Source organism: Salvelinus sp. IW2-2015, linkage group LG14, assembly GCF_002910315.2.
Source record: "Salvelinus sp. IW2-2015 linkage group LG14, ASM291031v2, whole genome shotgun sequence".
Taxonomy (NCBI): domain Eukaryota; kingdom Metazoa; phylum Chordata; class Actinopteri; order Salmoniformes; family Salmonidae; genus Salvelinus; species Salvelinus sp. IW2-2015.
Window position 1 is genome coordinate 49,186,366 of NC_036854.1, and position 25,401 is coordinate 49,211,766.

The following is a 25,401-nucleotide window of genomic DNA, read 5'->3' on the forward strand; positions in this document are numbered from 1 at the left end:
GTGCTTCAGCAAAGTACTGTGTAAAGGTTCAGAATAATTATGTAAATGTGATATTTCCGTTTTTTTTAAACCAGTTTTTCTTTGTCATTATGGGGTATTGTTTGTAGATTGAGAGGGAAAAAACATTTAATCAACTTTAGAATAAGGCGTAACAAATGTAACAAAATGTGGAAAAAGTCAAGGGGTCTGAATACTTTCCGAAGGCACCTCACACACATGGTTATGGGCTTTAAAAAAAGAGGAAACCTGTACCTTGTCAGATATTTTWTTTATTTAACTAGTCAAGTCAGTTAAGAACAAATCCTTATTTATAACGACGGCCTACCGGGGAACAGTGGGTTAACTGCCTTGTTCAGTGGCAGAACGACAAATTTTTACCTTGTCAGCTCGGGATTCGATCCAGCAACCTTTCAGTTAGTGGCCAAACACTCTAACCAACTAGGCAACCTGCCACCCCTATAGAGTTGAAATGTATTACATGTTGAGTTTGCATCCCAATATTACATCACACCACTTGACATAGAAACACCAAAAAACTGTTTAGTAATTATGAAATATATGAATAACATTCCATCCATGAGTCCACTAGGTTATTTAACTGCAGGAAAGGGATACTCGAATCCATTTGGCATGTGCTACTGTATGTCACTCAGGTACTGTATACAAATACAGTACACTATTCAATTTCACTTCATGGGAATCCAGAGGCAGCAACCCAGGGGCCTCATTCATAAAACGTTTGTGCGCACGGATTTGTGCGTATGATGAAATCCACAGCCCCAAGTGATTTAGAAAGCTTGAATTTGAAATGGAAATGTGCAATTTATACAATATACTTTGCATGAATGTTTTTGATTTGTAATTTAAATATGGTACGCAGAAAATAAACGATGTGACCAGCTTCTGAGGCTGTCCTAATATAAACATTTGATACATACAGGGGGAATAAAGTGCATTTTATTCATCAAAGCAATTAAGCGCAAAATGAAAGAGGAAGCGTCAGCTATGCAATATTTCCCATTCATGTTCCTTTTGAATTAATCCAATCCAAGGCAATTAAAAAAATTATATTCAGACTAACAACACTGTACTTTTGTTTTGACCACAACCCAATATTCAAGTGCCTGAAACACTTTTGGTAAATATAACAGCACAGAATGAAAGTCTATCATTCTAAACAATAACCCCAAAAATTGGGTTTTGAATGAAAATATTTTTGGACAAAATCACTACGCATTTACAGTACCCGTTGTTTACTTACTAATTCAGAGCAACGTTAATTGATCTGTTACAGAAAAATATATCATGATRGTCTTTTTTGAATGGGCATTACACTACTCACTGTAAGTTGTTCTGTCCATTTCTGGGGATGGAAGATAGGTGACAACTTCCTAGTCAGGAGGAMAAACTCCTAATAACTCAGGGAGGATCTGTGTTCAAAGACGTACGATATTTTTTTTACTTTTCCTGTTGAAAAACAATATCCACATACAAAAACAGTAATTTACACACACTTAAGGGAGAGGCCAGATTGGCCTGTTGATTTGTTCCATAATCATGATTTTCAATGGTTTCTCATTGGGAGTAGTACATTGACTGTCCGCGGAGATGCTGCGGAGACGCACACAATTTTCACCCATTGAAATTTTGACTGGCCCGACGGATACGTAACCYTCATTTAGCTAATTACAGTACCTACCCCCACGCAGTTTACGTAACACACTCCACACACGCACAGACTACGGACCATAATGTATCCGTTCTAATTTGGTGTCCGTTCTCCACGGATCAGTCTCGCCCTCAGGGTAAAAAAATATGTCAGGAAAACTTCATGGAGTAGGATCTTCAAGGAGTTGGTCTGACAGTGCCTTCTGATGTCATTGACCTCTCCCCTTGCTTGAGGAACAATAGAGTAAATTACCACCCCCCCAACTTGTGCCATGTCAGAGGACACCTGTACCGCCTATTGAGATGTGGCTTTTGTTAAATCAGGTGATAAATAAAAGGAGCTTGGAGTACGAATTTTGACAGGCCAGAGCCTGTCAAAAGTAGTGCACTATATAGGGAATAGGGTGCCATTTGGGATGCATCTTGGTGTTTAAGTGAAGGCTAAAGCTGAGGAAAAGTTGGATCAGCAGCCACTCCGTTAAATGAAAGGCAACGGAGGGAGACGGGCCACTGCCTCCACAGTCTTTAATTAAACCCTTAGAGACTGGAGCCTGGTTCCTAGGAACAAGGGCCAAATTACTCTGTAGGTCATGTGCATGTTTCTTAGCCCATGAATAATACAACACACTGTAGACATTCACACAGAGAATGTCGCTGTCGCCGCCTTCACAGCTCTGCCAATGACAGCCTAATCCAGAGCTGTTCTGAAGAGGTCTTTTCAATGAAGGAAGGTGTGCAGTTTCAAAAGAGGGCAGCATCCCAAATGGCACCCTATCCCCTATTCCCCACACCATATTCCCCAAAGGCCCCTGGTCTTTAGGGATCGGGTGCCATTTGGGACACAACCGAGGATTTCACTGGTCTATTCTGCTCTGTTTATGATGCCCAATTTAGACCTTTTTTTCCTATTGAACTTTTCCTTGAATTTGAAGCAACCTAGAATACAGACTTTGAAGTAACCTAGAAGAATAAGGTGTTGAACAAAAATAGGTCATTTTGAAGTCTGAATGCTTTTTTCGACCAAGGACTGTGGGAAAAATGAAATCAACACGTTTAAATTGCAATATTCATGAAAAGCTAGTGATGCTTGAAATGTTTTTCACTTAGACCGTGTCACAAAATAATGCATACAATTCATAATTATACAACGACAGCATACATGTAGCACAATGAACACAAGGCCACGCGTCATATTGAAAGCAGCATTTCAGATGCCATCCAAATGTTCACAATGAGAGAAAGTATTCAATACGAGAGAGAAAGGATTCAATAGATGATAGTCCATTATTTCACTACCTTTGAAACATAGTGCTTTCTATCTTTATTAAAGGATAATGCGTCATATATCCCTCAAAAACCACATAACAACCATATGAATACATAACCATTATCTGCTGGACATGAAGCTTTACTGGTGGGTGTTTACAGAAAATGAAACAATCATTCCATCTCCCCTGGCACTGGGCATGAATAAAAGCAAATTGTCAATAAACTAAACAAACAAACAAAAAAATCTGATAAAATAGTTATGAAAGACATAAACATGTTCAACACTGGGACTTCCATCTGAGGTTTCCATCCCAACCAAAGCAGTGAAACGTAAAAACCAAGTGACAACCCTTTGTGAGAGGCTAGAAAGAGAGACGGCTACTCGTGCAGTTATATGAGCCCAATTCAAATTACAGTAGAACGAAAGGTAGCTATTGTACATGAAGGGGTGAGAGACTGCCCCAATACGGCACGTCTTTACTTTGCTATTACTATTCTCTTTGGTGTAGATAACAAGAATATTTCCCTCAGCGCAGACAAAAGCTACAGTATATTCCTGTATGTTTTCTGCATCAATCAGATGCATTTTAAAGCCCCTTTTTACATCAGCAGGTGTCACAAAGTGCTTTACGCCCAGTGCTTTTGCAACTCCTTCTTCTTCTTTCCTTTTTGCTCTTTAAGCCAAGTTCTGTGATCTCTCCGGACACTTCTCTCTCTAACCTCATATTGGTCTTTAAAGAYACAGTTCACCCAAATTCACTTAAATCATTTCTATAAACTCTATCTTRAAGGTTTAAAGACCCACCTATACCTAAATGGCCATCAGCGTCTCTGACATCATTGCACTACTGTTGCAGCTCTTCCAGACCATTCACACCCATTAGATTTACTTCGACCCTTCAGATCCCTTTAAAAAAACGAACTAGAAACATTTCTGAAAGTACATTTGATGAAATATTGAGCATTCAATTCAGAGGAGACCAATTATGACAGCACGTGCGCATGCTCATGCTCATGCTAAGGTCCTCCGGGCCAGCCATCTATTTGTGATGAACGAAAAAATAATGAAAAACAGATCTGCTCCTCTCTATTGACATCTGGGGGGGAAAAACGATAAATAAACTGCAGAGGAGCCATGAGGAGAAAACAGAGGAACTGTTGGTAGAGAAAACAGATCTTGAGAAAGTCTAATGTCTTCCATAAAAGACATCTAATAAGATTTGCTGCTTGCGCTGAGCAGTTGATAGAGAAGGGGAGACCTGGCACAGTGATGGGGTGGTGGTGGTGGGCTGGCATGATCAATGTAGATGGTTAAGTAGGTTTGCAAAATTCCGGTAACTTTTTTTCCAGAAATGTCATTCTCAGTCCCTCTTCATTCCAGGAATCTTGTAACTGGAACTTAAGGAAAAACCTGGGAATTTTGGGAAAGTTTCCTGATTTGAATATCCCTACGGCTGAGTCGTGTTAATGCCACATCTACTGATGCTCTTCCCCTCCGGGTGACACGTACAGGGAAGGGCAGGCAAAAGGCGGTGCTTTAGAACAAGGCACCAATTCGAGGAGCCAATCGAGGTGTTCTCTTCTTTTTGAGCTCCGCCTCCTGTCTCCAAGGATATTTCTTCCTCTTAGTGTCCATGTGTCCRACGGAGAAATGCTTGTCAAACGACAGGGAGGGCAAACGACAATATTCTATTGGGTAATAATCGACAGAAAATTGCATGCCACTTACCTCAGCAGAATGTATATCCACACTTCTCGATTTTTTRCCCTCAAACCTTAATTATTGGCATTATAACTCATCAGGCAAAGCTTAAACAATMCCCTGGTAAAATTGCAAACTCTGCTTATCTTAAAAACAGTGAATTTGCTKAAATCCACCCTCAGTCCACCCCCAGCAGCAATGGAGGCCTCATTACAACCCCTGTGTGTCAGTGTGTGTGAGATAATTGCAGGGCTTTTGTGTTTGACCCCGTGATCCCTGGAGGAAAACAGAGGATGACCTTTGACCCGGAGTCATTACACTGCAGAACAACAGAGCCCTCTAATGAACTCATTCCCCTCAATGTTGAACTCAACCAGTCAAACATTGCTGCCTTTGTCACTGGCCCTTTGTTTAGCCACCCGCTACAACAGCAACCAATTAGCCGGCATTATTAAGGTGTGCGGCCGTTATTAAGCTTGGCGGCCGTTGATTAATCCATACGAAACAAACACCACCTTACGTGTAGTCTACAGTCAACCATTTTAGAGACTGCTGTTCTAAATTCATCAACAACGTAAAAGTTTGAATTAAATATAAATATTCGTCCCTTTCAGTCTCAGCAGAATCCGTAGTTATTACAAACCTCTTGAAAATGTCTTATTCAAATTTCAAACGCTGTGGTGTAAAATACTTAAGTAAAAATACTTGAAAGTACTACTTAAGTACTTTTTGGAGGTACAGTATCTGTACTTTACAATTTATATTTTTGACAACTTTGACTTTGACTTCATAACATTCTTAATGAAAATAATGTACATACTTTTTACTCCATACATTTTCCCTGACACCCATATATGATACTATATATATATATATATATATATATATATATATATATATATATATATATATATATATATATATATATATATGATACATATGATACTTGTTACATTTTGAATGCTTAGCAGGAAAGGAAAATGGTCCAATTCACAAACGTATCAAGAGAACATCCCTGGTCATCCCTACTGCCTCTGATCTGGTGGACTCACTAGTGTAAGTGTGCTATCTGTACATTTAAAAAAAATAATAATAATAAAATAAAATGGGGCCATCTGGTTTGCTTCATAAGTAATAAAAAATGATTTATACTTACTTTGATACGTATATTTAAAAACAAATACTTTTAGACTTTTACTCAAGGAGTATTTCACTTTTACTCAAATCATTTTCTATTAAAGGTATCTTAACTTTTATTCAAGTACGACAGTTTGGGTACTTTTCCACCAATGTTCTTATGTACTTTATAAGCCCTTTGTGCATCAGCAGTTATAACAAAGTGCTTTACAGTCTACTCTAGAACACCTGTCCTTAGTCTCTAGACAGCTCACAGCTACCAATGACCTTTATGTAAGCACATTTGCATCAAAACATTTCACAACCGGCCTGTTCCTGGGTCTCTCTATGCGACCTCCACACAGCAGACGTTTTCTCCCCGGGAGAGAACACTAGGTTGGGGGACACACCTCTGGCGAGTCCCAGGCTCTGTAGGCCGCACTCCTCGTCTTCCTCCAGGGGGTTCTGTGAGGTGTTCCTCAGGTAGCGTTGGTGGGAGGGGGGACCAGGGAWAGCGTTCTGTCGCCAGTCCTCCTCTTCCAGACCTGTGGGGGTAGTCAGTTTAGTTAAAGGACYTTACTCTGCTTGCTTAGTGAGTACCACTTTCTCCTGAATCGACTCACGCCGAGGCTCCAACCCAGGACTTCTGTCTTACAAGCACACGTAAACCTCCTTTCAGAAGCGTCTGAGGAGTCGGTGGCATCGAAAGTTACTTATTCGGTGCACAAGTGTCAACACTTCAGGCTGAGGATGAAGTTTCACACATCCCCATGWGCTACACAAACAGAACACACATCTGTAAACCTAAAACTATCTTTACTTTGCAGAGATAGGGGAAMGACGGTCCCAGCTCTGACTCCTCCGAGTTTTTTCCCCACGAAGGGCAACATGATTCTCCGGGAGAATCAGATCAAAAAGGACACCCARGGAGAAGTGGATGAATCTGAGCTGTCCAAACCATTTTATACCTTTGACTTATGATTGTGTGGAGGGAGCATCTCCTTTATGTCGCAAAATGAAGCCCGAGTGTTGACCAGTATTAATCACACAGCACAATTATAGGCATCATCTGTTGTGCTCATTGAACAGGGACTGGTCAGAATAGAGATGTTTAAGTACCATTTGACATCCTTGACACAAAGAACACAATCAAAGTGAGAACAAGAAGCTCCTCTCATGACATGTTGTCTACAGAGAACATAAGTGTGAGTCAAACCTCTGTAGCTGTGCCAGAAAAACAAAGAGGATAAAACYCAAATATCTTCAAACATCCCCTCTGGCTGCAGCAACCCTTTCATACCGCAACCATAGACTTCATTCATATTTCATGTGGGTTTGTTTTATTGTGATTAGTCATGTAAATAAAAATGCATTTTCCCTTGGTAATTTACATTTATATTGAATTAGTGGCAGCGTATATGGGACGAGGGGAGACTTATTATGCATTGAGATTATACGGGCTGATTTTGTCGCCATTGTGTTTTGTAATTACGGGGGGGGTAGAGAAGAAAGGAGCCAGATGCTCTCTCGTGCCGAACCGGTTTTCATTTAGCGAGAGATCTGCACCAGCTTTCAAACCCCCTCCATCATCCTTCCATCATATCCAACAGTCAAGCCTTTAACAAATCACATGTCATTCGAGTGACATTTCAAACCAGTGGATGTGCTTAGGGACGACACAGTGACACACTGCCCAACTTGCTTGGAATAAGAGCAGGCCAGAGTGCTGCACTGGATATAAACTGCATTGAAAAAAATTGCCTTGGAGGACCTCTCTCTCTCACTAATTATTCAATCTAAGTAGTTGTTGAAGCGCCATTTCCATAGTTATCTAGCTCCAAATCGTATCCCTTTTGCAGACATGGCAGAGAAAAAAAAAACAGGTGGCAAGGATGTTGAAAGGTGGTGGAGAATCGGATAAGCCGGTCCTCACTCAGGCTGTYATAAGCCTTGTCTGAGACAAAGGAAYCAGCACGGTGAGACTGTCTTTCTCTCAAATGGCACCCTATTCCCTYTATAGTGCATTACTTTTGACCAAGCKCTAATCAGAAGTAGTGCACTACATAGGGAATAGGGTTCCATTTGAGATGCAGTTTTCAACTGGATGAATAGACTTCTTYTTACCATGAAGTCAGCAATTGAGACCCTGGCAAATTTGCAGTCTATGTRGCGATAGGCCAGCCGGCGCAATAGTCTTTTAAATGCTGCCAATCCTCCCAAATGGAGGATTGACACCACAGTGATAATCCCCCTGGGTGGAATAACAATCACAATTGGTGGTTTACAGTTTCGGTAAGGCCTTCCCCTGGCTCCTTCCAGATTTGAAAGACCACTAATCCAAGTGATTATTCCCTTTTGCAGACTGCCTGAAGATCTAATCAGTTTTGCGTTGGAGGAATGGAGKGTAATTGCATGTTACCTTGTGAGAATCCAAGGCTGTGGCGGCACATTGTCAARATGTCCCTGTTCTGTGGATCAACATTTGATTGTATTATGGAGGTGGTTACCTCTGCGATAAGACTCCCGCCKCACAGAGCAGTGTAATCCATTATCATTTAATGAATTTCAACAAAACAATATCAAAAGAACAATGACGACAATGAGCTCTTTTAATAATTATAAAGGCTGCCTTTTATTTCCCCATCAAAGACTTCATTGGTACTACAGAACAGACGTTCCCGCTTCTCCATGCATACATTTAGAGCTATTGTCTGAAGGGTGCTTGTCATTTGTTTTGTTTCAGTCCTGTGTGTACAGGTCTATTTATAGGCTGTTTGACTGACAACATCCAGACACCTGACACACACACACACAGCGCATACACACACACCATGCGCACACACACCGAGCGCACACACCCCGAGCGCACACAAACCATGCCCGCACACACAAACACCTGCAAAAACTAAATAAACCAGTCATTGCTATTCTCAGAGAGAAACACAATTTAAACCAATCTCATGTGCTGTCTAGAGCTGTTGCAGTGACCGTACTACCGCCACACTGYCAGTCATGAGTCATGACCGCAGTAAAATTCCACGTGACCGTTGAGTCACGGTAATCTCCTCTCACGCACTCTGGTTATGTGTTGCTAGTACCCAACTCGGTGACGATCATCAGMTCCTAATGGCCTGGTACTCAGCGCRCTGTCGTCCCTCTAACCACTCTGACATCAATTCGAATGTATTCGAAAAACCAGATCAGAAAACCTGTCATCGAAACAGCATTTTGCTTTAAAAACTCACCTCACTGTMATTGATCAATTTGAAGAAACGTTCAACAGGTTGAAACTGAGTGGAACACGGTCGTCGTGGATGTTGTTTCAACGCCGAACACAAAATGGACAGCGCTCTCTACGGTGACGATTCATTCAACACATCCATACACATATTAGAGCTTATGCATAGCACACGCCGATACAGTTGAAGTTGGAAGTTTACATACACCTTAGCCAAATACATTTAAACTCCGTTTTTCACAATTCCTGACATTTAATCCTGGTAAAATTCCCTGTCTTAGGTCAGTTAGGATCACCACTTTATTTTAAGAATGTGAAATGTCAGAATAATAGAAGAATGATTTATTTAAGCTTTTATTTCTTTCATCACATTCGCAGTGGGTAAGAAGTTTGCATACACTCAATTAGTATTTGGTAGCATTGCCTTTAAATTGTTTAACTTGGGTCAAACATTTCAGGTAGCCTTCCACAAGCTTCCCACAATAAGTTGGGTGAATTATGGCCCATTCCTCCTGACAGAGCTGGTGTCACTGAATCAGGTTGTAGGCCTCCTTGCTCACACACGCTTTTTCAGTTCTGCCCACATATTTTCTACAGGATTGAGGTTAGGGCCACTCTAATACCTTGACTTTGTAGTCCTTAAGCCATTTTGCCACAATTTTGGAAGTATGCTTGGGGTCATTGTCCATTTGGAAGATGCATTTGCGACCAAGCTTTAGCTTCCTGACTGATGTCTTGAGATGGTGATTCAATATATCCACATAAATTTTCCTACCTCATGATGCCATCTATTTTGTGAAGTGCACCAGCCCCTCCTGCAGCAAGAACCCCCACTACATGATGCTGCCACCCCTGTGCTTCACGGTTGGGATGGTGTTCTTCGGCTTGCAAGCGTCCTCCTTTTTCCTCCAAACATAATGATGGTCATTATGGCCAAAACAGTTCTATTTTTGTTTTATTAGACCAGAGGACATTTCTCCAAAAAGTATTTTTGTCCCCATATGCAGTTGCAAACCGTAGTCTGGCTTTTTTATGCGGTTTTGGAGCAGTGGCTTCTTCCTTGCTGAGCGCCTTTCAGGTTTGTCGATATAGCACTTGTTTTTAATGTTGATATAGATACTTTTGTACCTGTTTCCTCCAGCATCTTCACAAGGTCCTTTGCTGTTGTTCTGTAATTGATTTGGCACTTTTCGCACCAAAGTACATTTATCTCTAGGAGACGGAACGCGTCTCCTTCCTGAGCGGTATGACAGCTGGCGTGGTCCCATGGTGTTTATACTTGTGTACTGTTGTTTGTACAGATGACCGTGGTACCATCAGGCGTGGGGAAATTGCTCCCAAGGATGAACCAGACTTGAGGCGGTTTACAATTATTTTTCTGAGGTCTTCGCTGATTTCTTTTGATTTTCCCATGATGTCAAGCAAAGAGGCACTGAGTTTGAAGGTAGGCCTTGAAATACATCCACAGGTACACCTCCAATTGACTCAAATTATGTCAATTAGCCTATCAGAGCTTCTAAAGCCATGACATCCATTTTCTGGAAATTTTTCCAAGCTGTTTAAAGGCACAGTCAACTTAGTGTATGTAAACTTCTGACCCACTGGAATTGTGATACAGTGAATTATAAATTAAATAATCTGTCTGCAAACAATTGTTGGAAAAATGACTTGTGTCATGCACAAAGTAGATGTCCTAACCGACTTGCCAGAACTATAGTTTGTTAACAAGAAATTTGTGGAGTGGTTGAAAAACGAGTTTTAATGACTCCAACCTAAGTGTATGCAAACTTCCGACTTCAACTGTACATGAGCCAAAACATTTAAAAAAAAACAGGATCAAAATAATGATTGTGTCATTATACAATAAATAGTCTACCGCATATTATGCACGGCAGAAAAACAAAGAAAACACTTTAGATGTCTTTGGTACATAATTGGTCTAGCTCTAGCCTATACTCTAAAATACATTTGTATTTCATTTTGTATAGCCTGGTAATAGGGCATTTTTTTTGTCTTTCATCATGAATAGGCTGACACATTAGCTTTAGCTACAAAATATCACACGTGTAAACAAACCACTCACTGCTATTCTCAGAGAGAAACACAATTGAAATCTCATGTGTGTTGGCCAAACCTTACGTAGGCCTGGATTTGATTTGATTTGACTGCTCAGGAGAAGTCTACACACCGTTGTTTGGGCTTCAACCTCCGACCCCCATCAAACGTAATCGACTATTATCAATGCAAAAGTCTGCATATCTCCTCCCATAGTCTCTCTCACCTCATGTTTTAATATATATCCTGGGCAGACGGACAGCAGCAGTGATCTGCTGAGGTGACACCACTGCTGAGCACACATATAGTGACTAGGTCGCAAATGGTACCCTATTTCCTGTATAATTAGTGCACTGTATAGGGAATAGGATGCCATTTGCGACGTAGGCAATGTCTGTGCCCTTGTTTAAACAGGGTTAGGCAACAGCTGGGTTGTTTCCAGTGTTCGCTTCCATCTCCTCAATCTTTCATAAAGCAGCCGGCAGCCATGGGGTTGATGCTGGCGGGGACAGTCGCACGGAATGCAATTCAAACAGGATGCCCCCTACTGCAACTAGGAAGCCATTTTGTGGCCCCGGGACAGGAAATCAAAACATGATCTGTCATTAGTGATGGATGAGCGTGAGATCCACCTGAGCGCTCAAAATCACTCAACCTTTCAGTTTTCAATCATAAAAGCTTGCTGGTGTTCATTTTTCACATTTTTAGCTTTGAGGAAGTTAACAGCATGACCAACTGCAAGACCAATAGAATCCTCCTGGGCTCAAGGAGGTGCTGGCAACTTGCCCATAAAGTGCCTTGTGGGTTGAGACATGGATAGTAGTATTATGTCATTGCTCATTCCACCTAGTTATGGTATTTAAACCAGTAGGGCTAGTCACCACAAAGCGAGACTAATGCAAAGAGACTAGTACACTATATAGGAAATTGAGTGTAATTTGACACGCACCCTAGAATCTACCTTAAACTGTGCTAYCCACATTAATAATGCATACACACCCTTAAGATGAAGAAATAATATATACTGCCATGTCAGACATTTGGGTTACAGAGTGTGTAGTTGGATATATCATCAGTACATGCTAKAATTCTGTGTGATTTTGACTTTGGTCCCAGGATATTTAAAAAGCACGAAAAATAAAATAGCCTACCTGTTACTAAGCTGGAAGACATTTCACCTTACATTAACRAAATACAAGTTGTTTGCTGCAGTCAAGTAATACAAGTATAAAAAGAACAAAACAGTTGACCTGGAGAAGGTAGAAAAGAACAGAGTGATGTCATCATCTCCTGTTAATGTAGAAACAGTGCCACCTAGTGCCAGACACATATTCTACAACACAGCGAGAGGAAGGTTTAGGCTACACTCAGTCTTCAGGCTTGCCTTTAGGCCTTTRAACATTTGTTGTATACAACATACATAATTCATTTGTAATAAATGCATCTTCAATTATTAATAATATAAGGGGGGGAAAAAACACGACTCTATTGAGTTTAACAAAGAAATGCAATGGCAGATTTCAGTCAGCAGGAGGAGCTATTGCACCATGGAAAAATACTTCTTACCCGCCTGAGAAAATCTCTAAATTCAAGCCTTACATTAATTATGATTATGTTTTCATACCAAAGCTGTAATTTGCCCCTGGCTCYAGCAGTTATTAAAAAGCAAAAAGACAAAATTCAAGCTGCTTTTCTGACATTAAATGTATAATMTTTCCCACTGAGGGCAAAATGTGTAATAGCCTAACTCAATTGAATGTCAGGCCTTATCAGYAAGTGTTAGCGTTTTAAACAACAGTGATGTGATAATTCCGGTATTGAGCCTGGGGCCTGATTTGGTCAGCTCTACCACCTGGTCAACTCTACCACAGTGGAGGGTATGCTAATCTCCTCCACTCATCAGCACATCTCAACACACACAGGTCACCCAGCCACAAGGACAAAGCCACAGTGTRAACTAGCAACTGCACTACTTGCAAATGCTCAGCCACCGCTTCAATCAACCTTCAGGTGAGAAGAAAAAAAGAAAAGTCTCGAGCTGCAGAGTGAGGGAGAAATGACTGCCACAGCTGAGGGAAGGACAAAATGTAGCTACAGTGCCGGTAAGCCAATGTCGTAAAATGCAGGGTTMTATTCACTAGGCACCAAATGGAAGAAAACGGACAAACGGAGCGACTACCTGAGCTTGTCAAATAAGAAACGCTTCTGTTACAAAACATTTCACGACAATGTGCAAAATTACCACAGAAAATGTAAGATAAGGAGTAGGTCTGTGTATTATTTCTTTATTTTAGAAACATTTCCTTTGAGAGGATAAGGGTTCTTACGCAAAACAAACCGGACGGTAAACTGCTACGAGGGACCTGTTCTTTCGGCTTTCTTGTTGCTAAACAGTGACAGCTTTCGCCGATCATGTAACTACTCTCAAAGAAATGCACCGAAGCTTCTGTAAATCAACTAACCTCCTTTTGGCGCGGCATGGTAAGCTAGTGGTTAGAGCGCTGGCCTAGTTAGCTTAAAGGTTGCAAGATCAAATCCCCGAGCTGACAAGGTAAAAATCTGTCGTTCTGCCCCTGAACAAACACGCACTTCACCTTCTGCCGCAGGCCAGGGCATAATAAACAGCTGTAACCCCTTCTGCTCACTGTTGCCAGTCTACCACCATCTGTGCCACCAGTTTCAGACAGTGGTACGGATGCACGGCATCTGAAGATAACACATCAGCCCAGTGCTGAGAGGGACAATACAACTCCGGTTAAATCACAAATGGCACATTATTCCTTATTTAGTGCACTACTTTTGACCAGGGCCTGTAAGGCTCTGTTCAAACATAGAAGTACAACTATTTAACTAGTGCACTACAGGTAACTGCCAAAATAAAGGAAACACAAAGTGTCTTAATATAGGGCATTGGGCCGCCATGAGCCAAAGTAGCTTCAATGCACCTTAGCATGGGATGTTAATTGGTTAATTAACTCAGGAACTAAAACTGTGTGGACACACCTGCTCTCAATACACTGTACTTTGTATTCCTCATTTACTCAAGTGTTTCCATTATTTTTTCTGTTACCTGTATGTAGGTTTCAGGGTACCATTTGAGAAATATAAGGTATTGTGTTGAACATAAAAACAGTGTTGATTTGATTTTAAACCTAGCTCCCCAGGCAACACACTGGCAACATCTTATAAAACAGCTTACATATTACTAGATGAAAGACAAAAACAGACATCGACTGCGTCCCAAATGGCACCCCGATTCCCTCTTTAGTGCACTTTATTAGGGAATAGGGTGCCATTTGGGACACAAACACTGTTCTGTGAAGGCTGGGGAAACTGAGGTGAGAATGTGTATGACTCCCATTCTCTAAGCAAAACGCATCATCAACACATTGAAGGCTGCTAAGAGAAGACAGGAAGGGCAAGGGAGATCTTCGAAAACATGGGACACAGCTTAATGGATTCAAGATGGGTGTGTGTGTGTGAGAATACATACCTGTTGAGATTAACTCCATTCTTGATTAAAGGCAACMAACACTGCCATACGGTATCTTACGTTGAAGCTAGCTAATAATTCCATATTGCAAATCATGATAGTCCATGAAGAGACAGCTATCACTGAATGAATGACACAATGGACCACTGTAAGAATGCAGGTGTAATCGAATAGCATAGCAGTAAAACTATTTTATTAGTAGGTTAAAATGAACACTTGTGAGTATGATGTGATRAGGGTGTGAGTTTCATTGAAAAGCAGCAAGTGTGGTTTTCTATTTTCTGTGTGTTGGTGTGAAGCAGGTGACATCAAGCAAGCACACACAGTTTGTGGAAGTGGGTGTTGGGGCGGCTGTGAAAGTGTCACTCAAGCCAAACAGAATCACCACAGACTCATTGGGACTGCAACATACCTTAAAAAAAGGGTCAAGCTTTATAATAGTTTTGTTTTTACCCAAAATCCCCTGTATTTGGTCCATATACACTACCGGTCAAAAGTTTTAGAACACCTACTCTTTCAAGAGTATTCTTTATTTTTACTATTTTCTACATTGTAGAATAATAGTGAAGTCATCAAAACTATGAAATAACACATGGAATCATGTAGTAACTGAAAAAGTGTTAAAACAAATATATTTTATATTTGAGATTCTGCAAATAGCCACACTATTCTTCTTGGTAAAATAGCCCTTACACAGCCTGGAAGTGTGTTGGGTCATTGCCCTGTTGAAAAACAAATGACAGTCCCACAACACAGCTGATTGACTCAAACGGATTAAGGAAATAAATTCCACAAATTAACTTTTAAGAAGGCACACCTGTTAATTGCAATGCATTCCAGGTGACTACCTCATGAAGCTGGTTGAGAGAAAGCCAAGAATGTGCAAAGCTGTCATCAAGGCAAAGGGTGGATATTTGTGATGATGATGATTCCATATGTGTTATTTGATAGTTTTGATGTCTTCACTGTTATTCTACAATGTAGAAAATAGTAAAAAGAAAAGAAAAACCCTAGAGAAATTAATGAGTAGGTGTTCTAAAACTTTTGACCGGTAGTGTGTATGTATAGAAAAAAAATACACATACACACATACATATGTATATATATGTATATATATATATATATATATACATACATACACACACACACACAGTGCTTTGCAAAAGTATTCAGACCACTTGGATTTCTTCACATTTCATTGTTTTACAAAGTGGTATTAAAATGGATTTAAAATTGACATTGGAAGAACAATTCTAAAATATTTTAAAGATTCATAAAAATGTTATAACTAAAATATAGTAGTTGCATAAGTATTCAGCTCCCTGAGTCCATACATGTTAGAAACACCTTTGGCAGCAATTACAGCTGTTAGTCTTCTTGGGTAAGTCTCAAAGAGCTTTGCACACCTGGATTGTGTAATATTTGCCTATTAATCTTCCAAAAATTCTTCAAGCTCTGTCAGTGTTGGGGATCATGGCTAGAGAGCAAATGTTCTAGTCTTGCCATAGTTTTGATTTAGATCTGATTGAAATACTAACTCTGCCACTTAGGAACATTCACTGTCTTCTTGGTAAGCAACTCCAGTGTAGATTTGGCCTTGTGTTGTCGGTTATTGTCCTGCTTAAAGGTGAATTCCTCTTCCAATGTCTGGTGTAAAGCAGACTGAAGCACGTTCTGCTCTAGGATTTTCCTTGTGCTTATCCCGTTTCATTTTATCCTGACAAACCCAGTACTTGCCAATGTTAAATCATACCTATACCATGATGCAGCCAACACCCTGCTTGAAAATAAGGAGGCAGTTACTCAGTGATGTGTTGTGTTTGCCCCAATCATAGGGCTTTGCATTTAGGCCAAAAAGTGTGTTCCTTTGCCACTTTTTTTTTTGCAGTATTACTTTAGTGTCTTGTTGCATACAAAATGCATGTTTTGGAATAATTTGTATATTTGTGCTCTTATTATGACTCRGTCATTTAGGTCATTATTGTGGAGTCACTGCAATGTTGTTGATCCACCCTCAGTTCTCTCCCATCACAACCATTGAGCTCTGTAGCTCTTTAAAAATCACCAATGCCCTCATGTTAACATCCCTGAGCAGTTTCATTCCTGTCCTGCAACTCAGTTCAGAAGGATGACTATTTTTTAGGTGTCTGGGTGGTTAAATGCATAACGCACAGCATAATTATTATTTACTAGGTCATACTTAAAATAGATATTCAATGTCTGATTCAATATTGTTACCCGTCTACTAATCACTACCCGTTTGAAAAGCTCCCTGGTCTTTGTAGTTGAATCTGTGCTTGAAATTCAATACTTGACTGATGGACCCCTTACGGAAAAAAACGTGTGAATTTCACATCACCGCAACTAGACAAAAACCTCCAGGGGACCGTGACACAATGTTCTAAGAATGTCCTTGGGGATGTCCCTGGAACAAACCGGGAACTAGATAAAACCTGCAGGGGAACGTGACTGTTTAAATTAAATTCATGTAAATGATTCACTTCAAAGTAAAATATTCTAAATTACATTTGACAGCTGGGTTTTCACGTGCTCAAATGTTGTAAGTTAATGTAAGTTAAAAGCACTGTGTGTATTATAACGACCCATTTTGGTTTGCAGGGCATCACATGTGAAATCTCACGTGAAAATGTGAATCCATATGTGATCCACATATGTGATCCAAATGATTTCACGTGACATGTGAAACATGTGGTTTGTCTGTAAGGGACCTTACGGTAACTTTTATGTGATTTGTTAAACCAAATTTGACTCCTGAACTAATTTAGGCTTGCCTAAACAAAGAGACTGAATACTTATGCAACTACTATATTTTATTATTTTATATTGTTCATATTAAAAAAAAATTAAAAGTAATTGTTTCTTCCACTTTGACAGAGTATGTTGTGTATATTGTTCACAAAAAAATTACAATTAAATCCAATCCCACTTTGTAACACAATAAAACAAGTGAAGAAATCCAAGGTGTCTGAATACCTTTGCAAAGCACTGTATATTTAGTCTCCGTTTAGGGTTTATGGTGAACTGACGGAACAGTTGGTCAGAACTTGAACAGCCTTGTCATTGGCAATCATGCTGAAAAAACACTTGTATTCAAAAACAAACAAAAGCAAAAACAGGTTCACATTAATACTATATCAATGTATTAACTGTCTAAAATGGGTAATCTAAAGCTCATGAACATGAAAACGGTGTACAGGTTAGAGAGATGTGGTTAGATGTTCATTTAAATAGGCAAAGGGTTAAAGCTGAGATAATTTGACAGTTAATAAAAAAAATAAAAATGAACAAACGCAAAGCTGTCCAAATGTACATCTTGTTGTGCCCCTGGCTTCTAGAACTAAAAGGTAAAGAAGTCCACCCACGGAAAAACTGTAATACAACGAAATCAGTACAGCACAAAAAGTCATAAACAGTGGTCCTAGTAAGAGAATGGTCCCAAAACAAAAGGTAAAGCTGGAATAAATACAACCCTATCTGATCGTCCCTCGCTCCAGCGGCTAAACTAAGATGAGAACACAATTTCCTCTCCGTGAACAACACGTGAACTACGAATGTCAACAGGGGAGAGAGAGGAGAGAAACCAATCCGCCGAAAGATTGCGACCCTGAGCAGCATCGTCACGCTGAGTTAGTTTGGTTTGTTTCCAGTTCAGGTGTGAGCATTTCAAACGTTGTGCAGAGGTTATCACTTGTTATCCAGTCTTAGGCGCTGCTCCTTACCGTTGACGGTTAGATACTTCAACTGACCGTCCTCCTCCACCTCCACCCTCTCCTGGCCGTTCTCCACAATCCTGCAGGAGACAAAACCGAGTTAGGAAAAAAGACACGAGTTATTTGAATCATACATATCTGTTTTTGGTAATAATTTAAAGGGTTTATAAAGGGTACGTTATTGTTAAGTGTCACACAATTCTTCAATATTCTAAACTGTCTTGGTGAATTGACTACAGCCAAAGTAAAAAGGACAACAGCCTAGAAAAATCATGTTTTTTATTTTAAGGAAACTATCCCCAGGTCACTGAGTGAAGACAGGAACAAGTAAGTGACACAGTTAACTACATTGACTGACTAGCTGTGCTGTACCGTTTTGTGGTGATTCTTCTGCCGTTGATGAACTTGGTAGAGGTGGATACTGAGCGGATGTTGCCCATCCCCCCTCCTCCTCCTCCGCTACCCCCGAAAGATGAAGAGGAGAACGTGGCAAAGCCCCCTCCACCCATATGCCCCAGCGAAGTGAAACCTATGAGTGAAACACACACACGACTTAATCTGTGCATATGACAAATAAAACTTTGATTTGGCCCACACACTCAAAATCACACTCATAACACAAACACCCCACCATTTTCCTTTGCTTTGCTTAATCGCAAATGTTGATCTCAAAATGAAGCTTGTTATATGATCTAAATAACACATATTATAATATGCAGTGAGATTTATGTAATGTAACAATTTCCATGACGAGAAAGATGACCTTAACCAGAGTTTTGGGAGACGCATATTAGAAATACGGTATTACCGTGCTGCAGGGGAGGCCCACCTGAATCAAACACTGGGAAGCCTGCCCCGAAGGGGGGGAAGCCTCCGAAATCGTGGAAGAAGGGTCCCCCGGTCCTGCTCCGGCTCACCCCTTGCTGCCTTTGACCCCCGCCAAAGAAGTCATCGTCCGCTGGGGATAGGGGACAGACAATGACAACACATTAGTCAAGTTCAAGTTAATTACATCCACAAATAGTCAATAAAAACTGAAATCAATGAGCATACAAAAAGGCATAGGCTCATCTAAATACATATTTATACAGAACAAAAATAAAACGAAAAAAAGATTTTGATGAGTTACAGTTCATAAGGAAATCTGTAAATTTAAATAAATTCATTAGGTCCTAATCTATAGATTTCACATGACTGGGCATAGGACCACCCACTGTGGAGCTAGGCACATCCAATCAGAATTTGTTTTCCCCCACAAAATGGCTTTATTACAGACAGAAATACTCCTCAGCACCCAAAGTCACTACAATGGGCCTCAGGATCTTGTCACGTTATCTCTGTGCAATCAAATTGCCATCAATAAAATGCAATTGTGTTAGTTGTCTGCAGCTTATGCCTGCCCATACACATGGTCTGCAGTTGTGAGGCTGGTTGGACGTACTGACAAATTCTCTAAAACGACATTGGTGGAGAAATGAACATTAAATTATCTGGAAACAGCTCTGGTGGACATTCCTGCAGTCAGCATGCCAATTGCACGCTCCCTCAACTTGAGACATCTGTGGCATTGTGTTGTGTGACAAAAGTGCACAATTTAGTGGCCTTTTTAAAAGCTGAGAGAAATAAGATTTTTGTGCGTATGGAACATTTCTGGGATCTTTTATTTCAGCTCATGAAACATGGGACCAACACTTTACATGTTGCTTTTATATTTTTGTTCAGTGTATTTTTGTTCAGTGTATTAACTGAGTTGGCTTATTCATTGATGTCTGTGCCCATAAAGGTTAAAGTGCATTAACCTATAGACTTTTTGGAAAGAAATGTCTGGGTTTTTGGTAAATTTTTCAACCGGCCTTTTCAACCAATGATTTATAGTAACACGCTATTCTCACATCATTTAGCGGTTTGTGCTAGTCTTAACATGTTAGAGTTTCTTACATGCGGGTCTCACATGTGCAGTAGTTACATGGGAGATCCTCCCTCCCATAGTGGCAGACGTGAGAGATCCGAGAAAAAAACCTGCCCTTCCAGTTAGATAGAATAATCCCCACCTGCTTCCACTCTCCAATCCACCACAATGTCATTTGCATAATTTGTTTTAACAATTGGATTGTATATGCATGAGGACCCTGAGGACTCTCACTCTCTCCACAGCCCTTAAAGACATATTAAACCCAGATGGAAGCTCTCCATAAAGCCTCTCTTCAGATCAAATGTACTGACCCCCCCACCATTGCAGGAGGTCTCCGCTGCTAATGGAACTGGGTGTGAATCCCAATGGATGGATGGATATTTTATATATATATATATATGAGTGCCCTACTGTCACCAGAGCATATGACTATCAGCCCCAAAGTAGTGCACAGCATAAAGAATAGGTGCAGATGCATATTTCAGTCAAGTTTAATATCACACATCTCCCTCCCCCCTCCAGTTTGTTATTGATGATGGATGAGGTGTTCAAATTGATGGCTCCACATTTTTTCTTGCAGCAATTAGACCTAGATTGCAAAACTTTCTCTGATATTGATCACCAATGTTTACATTTCCCAACGGACATCAATTGAGATGGATGGATATAAATACCTAAACATAATGAATGATAGCACACACACTACCGTTCAAATGTTTCGGGTCACTTAGAAATGTCCTTGTTTTTGAAAGAAAAGCAAATGTTTTGTCCATTAAAATAACATCAAATTGATCAGAAATAAAGTGTAGACATTGTTAATGTTGTAAATAACTATTGTAGCTGGAAACGGCTGATTTGTAATGGGCCTCTGTACGCCTATGTAGATATTCCATTATCAGTATCCATCCCTCCTGTGTTCCAATGGCTCGTTGTGTTCGCTAATCCGAGTTTATCATTTTAAAAAGGCTAATTGKTCATTAGAAAACCCTTTTGCAATTATGTTCGCAAAGCTGAAATCTGTTGTTCTGAATAAAAGAAGCAATAAAACTGGCCTTCTTTAGACTAGTTGAGTATCTGGAGCATCAGCATTTGTGAGTTTGATTACAGGCTCAAAAAGGCTAGAAACAAAGAACTCTCTTCTGAAACTCGTCAGTCTATTCTTGTTCTGAGGAATTAAGGCTATTCCATGCGAGAAACCGRCTTGAAGGAGTTCCCACATATGCTGAGCACTGGTTGGCAGCTTTTCCTTCACTCTGTGGTCCAACTCATCCCAAACCATCTCAATTGGGTTCAAGTCGGGTGATTGTGGACGCTAGGGCACCTGATGCAGCACTCCATCACTCTCCTTCTTGGTCAAAATAGCCCTTACACAGCCTGTAGGTATGTTGGGTCATTGTCCTGTTAAAGAKACAAATGCTCCCGCTTTCTCCCGTTGTGTTTTTTACAAACAAACACGTGACTGGCTCAACTGTTCTGGGGAATTATGGTGAGCTTCATAATGTAAAATAATGGGACAGGTGAAATGAATAATGTTCTGTTTTTCCCCCATAACTTATTGTACAAGTTGACTGCAGGTATTTACTTAAAAAGTACCTACAAAATAACAAATTGTATTTAGGACAGAACGTTAATTGCTTTGCCATATTTTAGTGCCTTGTTGCAAACAGGATGTTTTGGAGAGAAAAAAACTTCTGTACCTTTTCGCTGGGTCAATTACGTTAATATTGCAGAGTAACTACAGACACATCCTCAGTTCTCCCATCACAGCCATTAAACTAACTGTTTTAAAGTCACCATTGGCCTCATGGTGAAATCCTCTCTGGCAACTGAGTTAGGAAGGATGCCTGTATCTTTGTAGTAACTGGGTGTATTGATTGAGATGAGGTAATCATTCCAAAATCATGTTAAACATTATTATTGCACCCAGAGTGAGTCCATGCAACTTATTATGTCACTTGTTAAGCCTATTTGTACTCGTGAACTTATTTAGGCTTGCCATAAAAGGGGTTGAATACTTATTGACTCAAGCTATTTCAGTTTTAGATTTTTTTGTAATTCCACTTTGACATTATGGATTATTGTGTGCATTTAATCAATTTTAACTTTCAAGCTATAACACAACACAATGTGGAAAAAGTAAATGGTGTGAATACTTCCTGAAGGCACTGTCATTTGTACTTAGACTTGAGAATGTGTGTAAATTTAAGCACACCTCGGACCATGCGTACGCACAGCACATTGTGGTAGGAAAGTCTAACTGCTCATGAAATACCACCCACCAAATGGAGAAAGGATTGACATACTGGACCAAATCATWAACTATGAAGAAAAAAGATAGTTATAGTTTATTCATGTATTTCTTTTATAGATACTTAAGCTACTAATAGTTTTCTCAGGGTGCTACCGATTTCATAAACATGAAACCATTTAAGCCTAATTGAATAATAAAGTCAATTAGAAAGAGTGGAATGTAAGGTTGGAGGCAACTTAGTTAAACCAGTTAAATAATATAAAAAGTCAACACTYAGGCATTGTGACTTGTCCAAAATGGCAAATGTTGCATTGCTGGAGGATCTGGCACAAGCTGCATTACGCAAGGAGCGCGTTTTCAACGAGCGTGCAGATTTTTTTGCTGAGAGCGACGCTTGGCTTATTAGTAGATTTCATTTTCCAAAAGCATATTTTATATCTGCAACCAACTCTCTACAGTTTTAGAAAGGGAGACGAAACGCACCAATGCCATCRCAGTGCATACCCAAGTCCTCTCCACCCTGGGATTTTTGGCCACTGGAACATTCCAACGGGAGATTGAGGATCGGTCACAACCAACCATGAGCAGAATATTGCTTGCAGTCCTTCATGGTATTATTTCATTGACCCCACAATACATACAGTTTCCATACACTGCAGTGCAACAGGTCAGAGTGAAAAGGGATTTCCATACCATAGCTGGATTTCCCAATATCATTGGAGCAATTGACTGCACCCGCATCGCAAATAAAAGCACCATCATTGAACGAATTCAACTTCGTCAACAGAAAAYGTTTCCATTCTGTCACTGTGCAGGTCATCTGTGATTCACATTTGGCTTTGTTGAATGTAGTGTCCATATGGCCAGATGGGACGCGATTCATTCATTTTGCAGAACAGTCCAGTCGCCCTTAACCTCCAGGAAGGAACTGTTGAGGATGGATGGCTTATTGGTAAAGGACTTGGTAAGGGATGTTTTATTCGCAAGGTTTTATTTGCCATGTTAGACCTCTACTGGGAAACAATATCTGAATGTTGTGTTCATAACTACAGGAGACCGGGGCTACCCATTTAAAAACATGGCTGATGACTCCCCTTAAACCAACAAGTGGCCAGGTACAACCAAGCCCACGCATGCACAAGAACAACAGCGGAGTGCACCATAGGCCTGCTGAAAGGGCGTTGGCTGTGCTTGTCTGGGACAGGAGGCACGCTGCAATACCAGCCTAGCAAGGTTTGCCTCTGAAATGCCATTCCTTCAAATGCCATTAKATGAATGCAATACAATGTGCAAATTCCTTTTTAGGTTTGCAGCGTGCTCCACAACATTGCAATCAAAAACGGCATTCCACTGAATGATCCACCCAGACCCGATGAGCCCATGCCTGACAGGGAGTGTTTCCCACCWCCCATAGCTCTGGCACTGAGGACAAGAGTCAATATCATACAACCGTTTGAGGTATCTGTTCTACCAAATATTGTAATCAAATCGACAAGGAAAACACATTTACATTGCACCAGAATTTATCGTCTCACATGTTTGACACAATCAACAAGTTCCTTCAATGATTGATTTATCTCTCTCAGGCCGTTGCGTACATCCCTCCAGTTGCTGTTTGAGTCCAAGAATTGATGTGTCTCTTCTTGATGTTTCAGGACTGCGTCAGTCAAAACATGCGGCGCAGCTGAAGCGCGCGCCAAAGAGGACACCCACATCTGTCAAGATTTCATGTTTTGTTACATTCATTTTGTCACTGAAAACACTGAAGTTTCTAAAACTGTTTGAATTATGTCTGTGAGTATAACAGAACTCATATGGCAGGCAAAAACCTGAGAAGTTCCACTTCATGTTTGGATTTTTTCTGGGGTGGCAGATTTTCAACCAAGTTCTCATTGAAATTACAGCGAGATATTGATGAGTTTTCACTTCCTACGGCTTCCACTAGATGTCAACAGTCAATAGAACTTTGTCTGATGACTCTAATGTGAAGGGGGGCCGAAGGAGACAGGAATTAATCACCATTGCCACGAGCTGACCATGCTTTGACCACGCGCGTTCACGTGATAGGCAGCTCCGTTCCATCGCTCAACTGAAGTCAATCTAATTCTCCGGTTGGAACGTTATTCAAGATGTATGTTAACAACATTCTAAAGATTGATTCAGTACATCATTTGACATGTTTCTACTGACTGTTATGGAACCTTTGGACATTTCGTCACGTTATAGTGGACGSGCTTTGTGACTTTGGAATTGTTTACCAAACGCGCTAACCAAAGTAGCTAATTGGACATAAATAACAGACWTTATCGAACAAATTAAGCATTTATTGTGGACCTGGGATTCCTAGGACTGCATTCTGATGAAGTTCATCAAAGGTAAGGAAACATTTATCATGTATTTTCTGGTTTCTGTTGACTCCAACATGGCGGCTAATTTGGCTATTGTTCTGAGCGCTGTCTCAGATTATTGCATGGTTTGCTTTTTCTGTAATATTTTTTTGAAATCTGACAGCGGTTACATTAAGGAGAGGTATATCTATAATTACATGTGTATAACTTGTATTATCATCTACATTTATGATGAGTATTTCTGTTGAAACGATGTGGCTATGCAAAATCACTTGATGTTTTTGGAACTAGTGAATCTAACGCGCCAATGTAAACTCAGATTTTTTGATATAAATATGAACTTTATCAAACAAAACATGCATGTATTGTGTAACATGAAGTCCTATGAGTGTCATCTGATGAAGATCATCAAAGGTTAGTGATTAATGTTATCTCTATTTCTGCTTTTTGTGACTGCTATATTTCGCTGGAAAAAATGGCTGTGCTTATTGTGGTTTGGTGGTGACCTAACATAATCGTTTGTAGTGCTTTCGCTGAAAAGCATATTTGAAATCGGACACTTTGGTGGGATTAACAACAAGATTACCTTTAAAATGATATAAGACACATGTATGTTTG

At 40.2% G+C, this 25,401-nt stretch overlaps 1 protein-coding gene and 1 long non-coding RNA gene across 8 annotated transcripts in view; one reads left to right on the forward strand and one right to left on the reverse strand.

Annotated features, from left to right (window-relative positions):
* Positions 1-261: 261 nt before the first annotated feature.
* Positions 262-25,401, reverse strand: part of LOC111973351 (dnaJ homolog subfamily B member 6-like) — a 73,521-nt gene continuing 48,381 nt past the window's right edge. For 3 of the 6 annotated variants that reach the window (XM_024000693.2, XM_024000691.2, XM_024000692.2), the window contains exons 6-9: positions 19,081-19,230; positions 18,645-18,801; positions 18,282-18,352; positions 5,883-6,300 (exon numbers count right to left, since the gene is read on the reverse strand). In XM_024000693.2, coding sequence (XP_023856461.1) covers positions 6,065-6,300; positions 18,282-18,352; positions 18,645-18,801; positions 19,081-19,230 — 614 coding nt within the window. In that variant the 3' untranslated portion in view covers positions 5,883-6,064. Of the gene's footprint in view, positions 4,592-5,882; positions 6,301-17,351; positions 18,353-18,644; positions 18,802-19,080; positions 19,231-25,401 lie in introns of those variants that run through there. The other 3 variants (XM_024000690.2, XM_024000694.2, XM_024000696.2) reach the window with 3 other exon arrangements.
* Positions 12,908-24,181, forward strand: LOC111973353 (uncharacterized). Of its 2 annotated transcripts, none has more exons than XR_011480954.1 (4): positions 12,908-13,150; positions 23,488-23,668; positions 23,741-23,893; positions 24,091-24,181. It is a non-coding gene; the product is annotated as an uncharacterized lncRNA (long non-coding RNA). The 2 variants fall into 2 exon arrangements; XR_011480955.1 differs by having other exon boundaries at positions 23,488-23,550.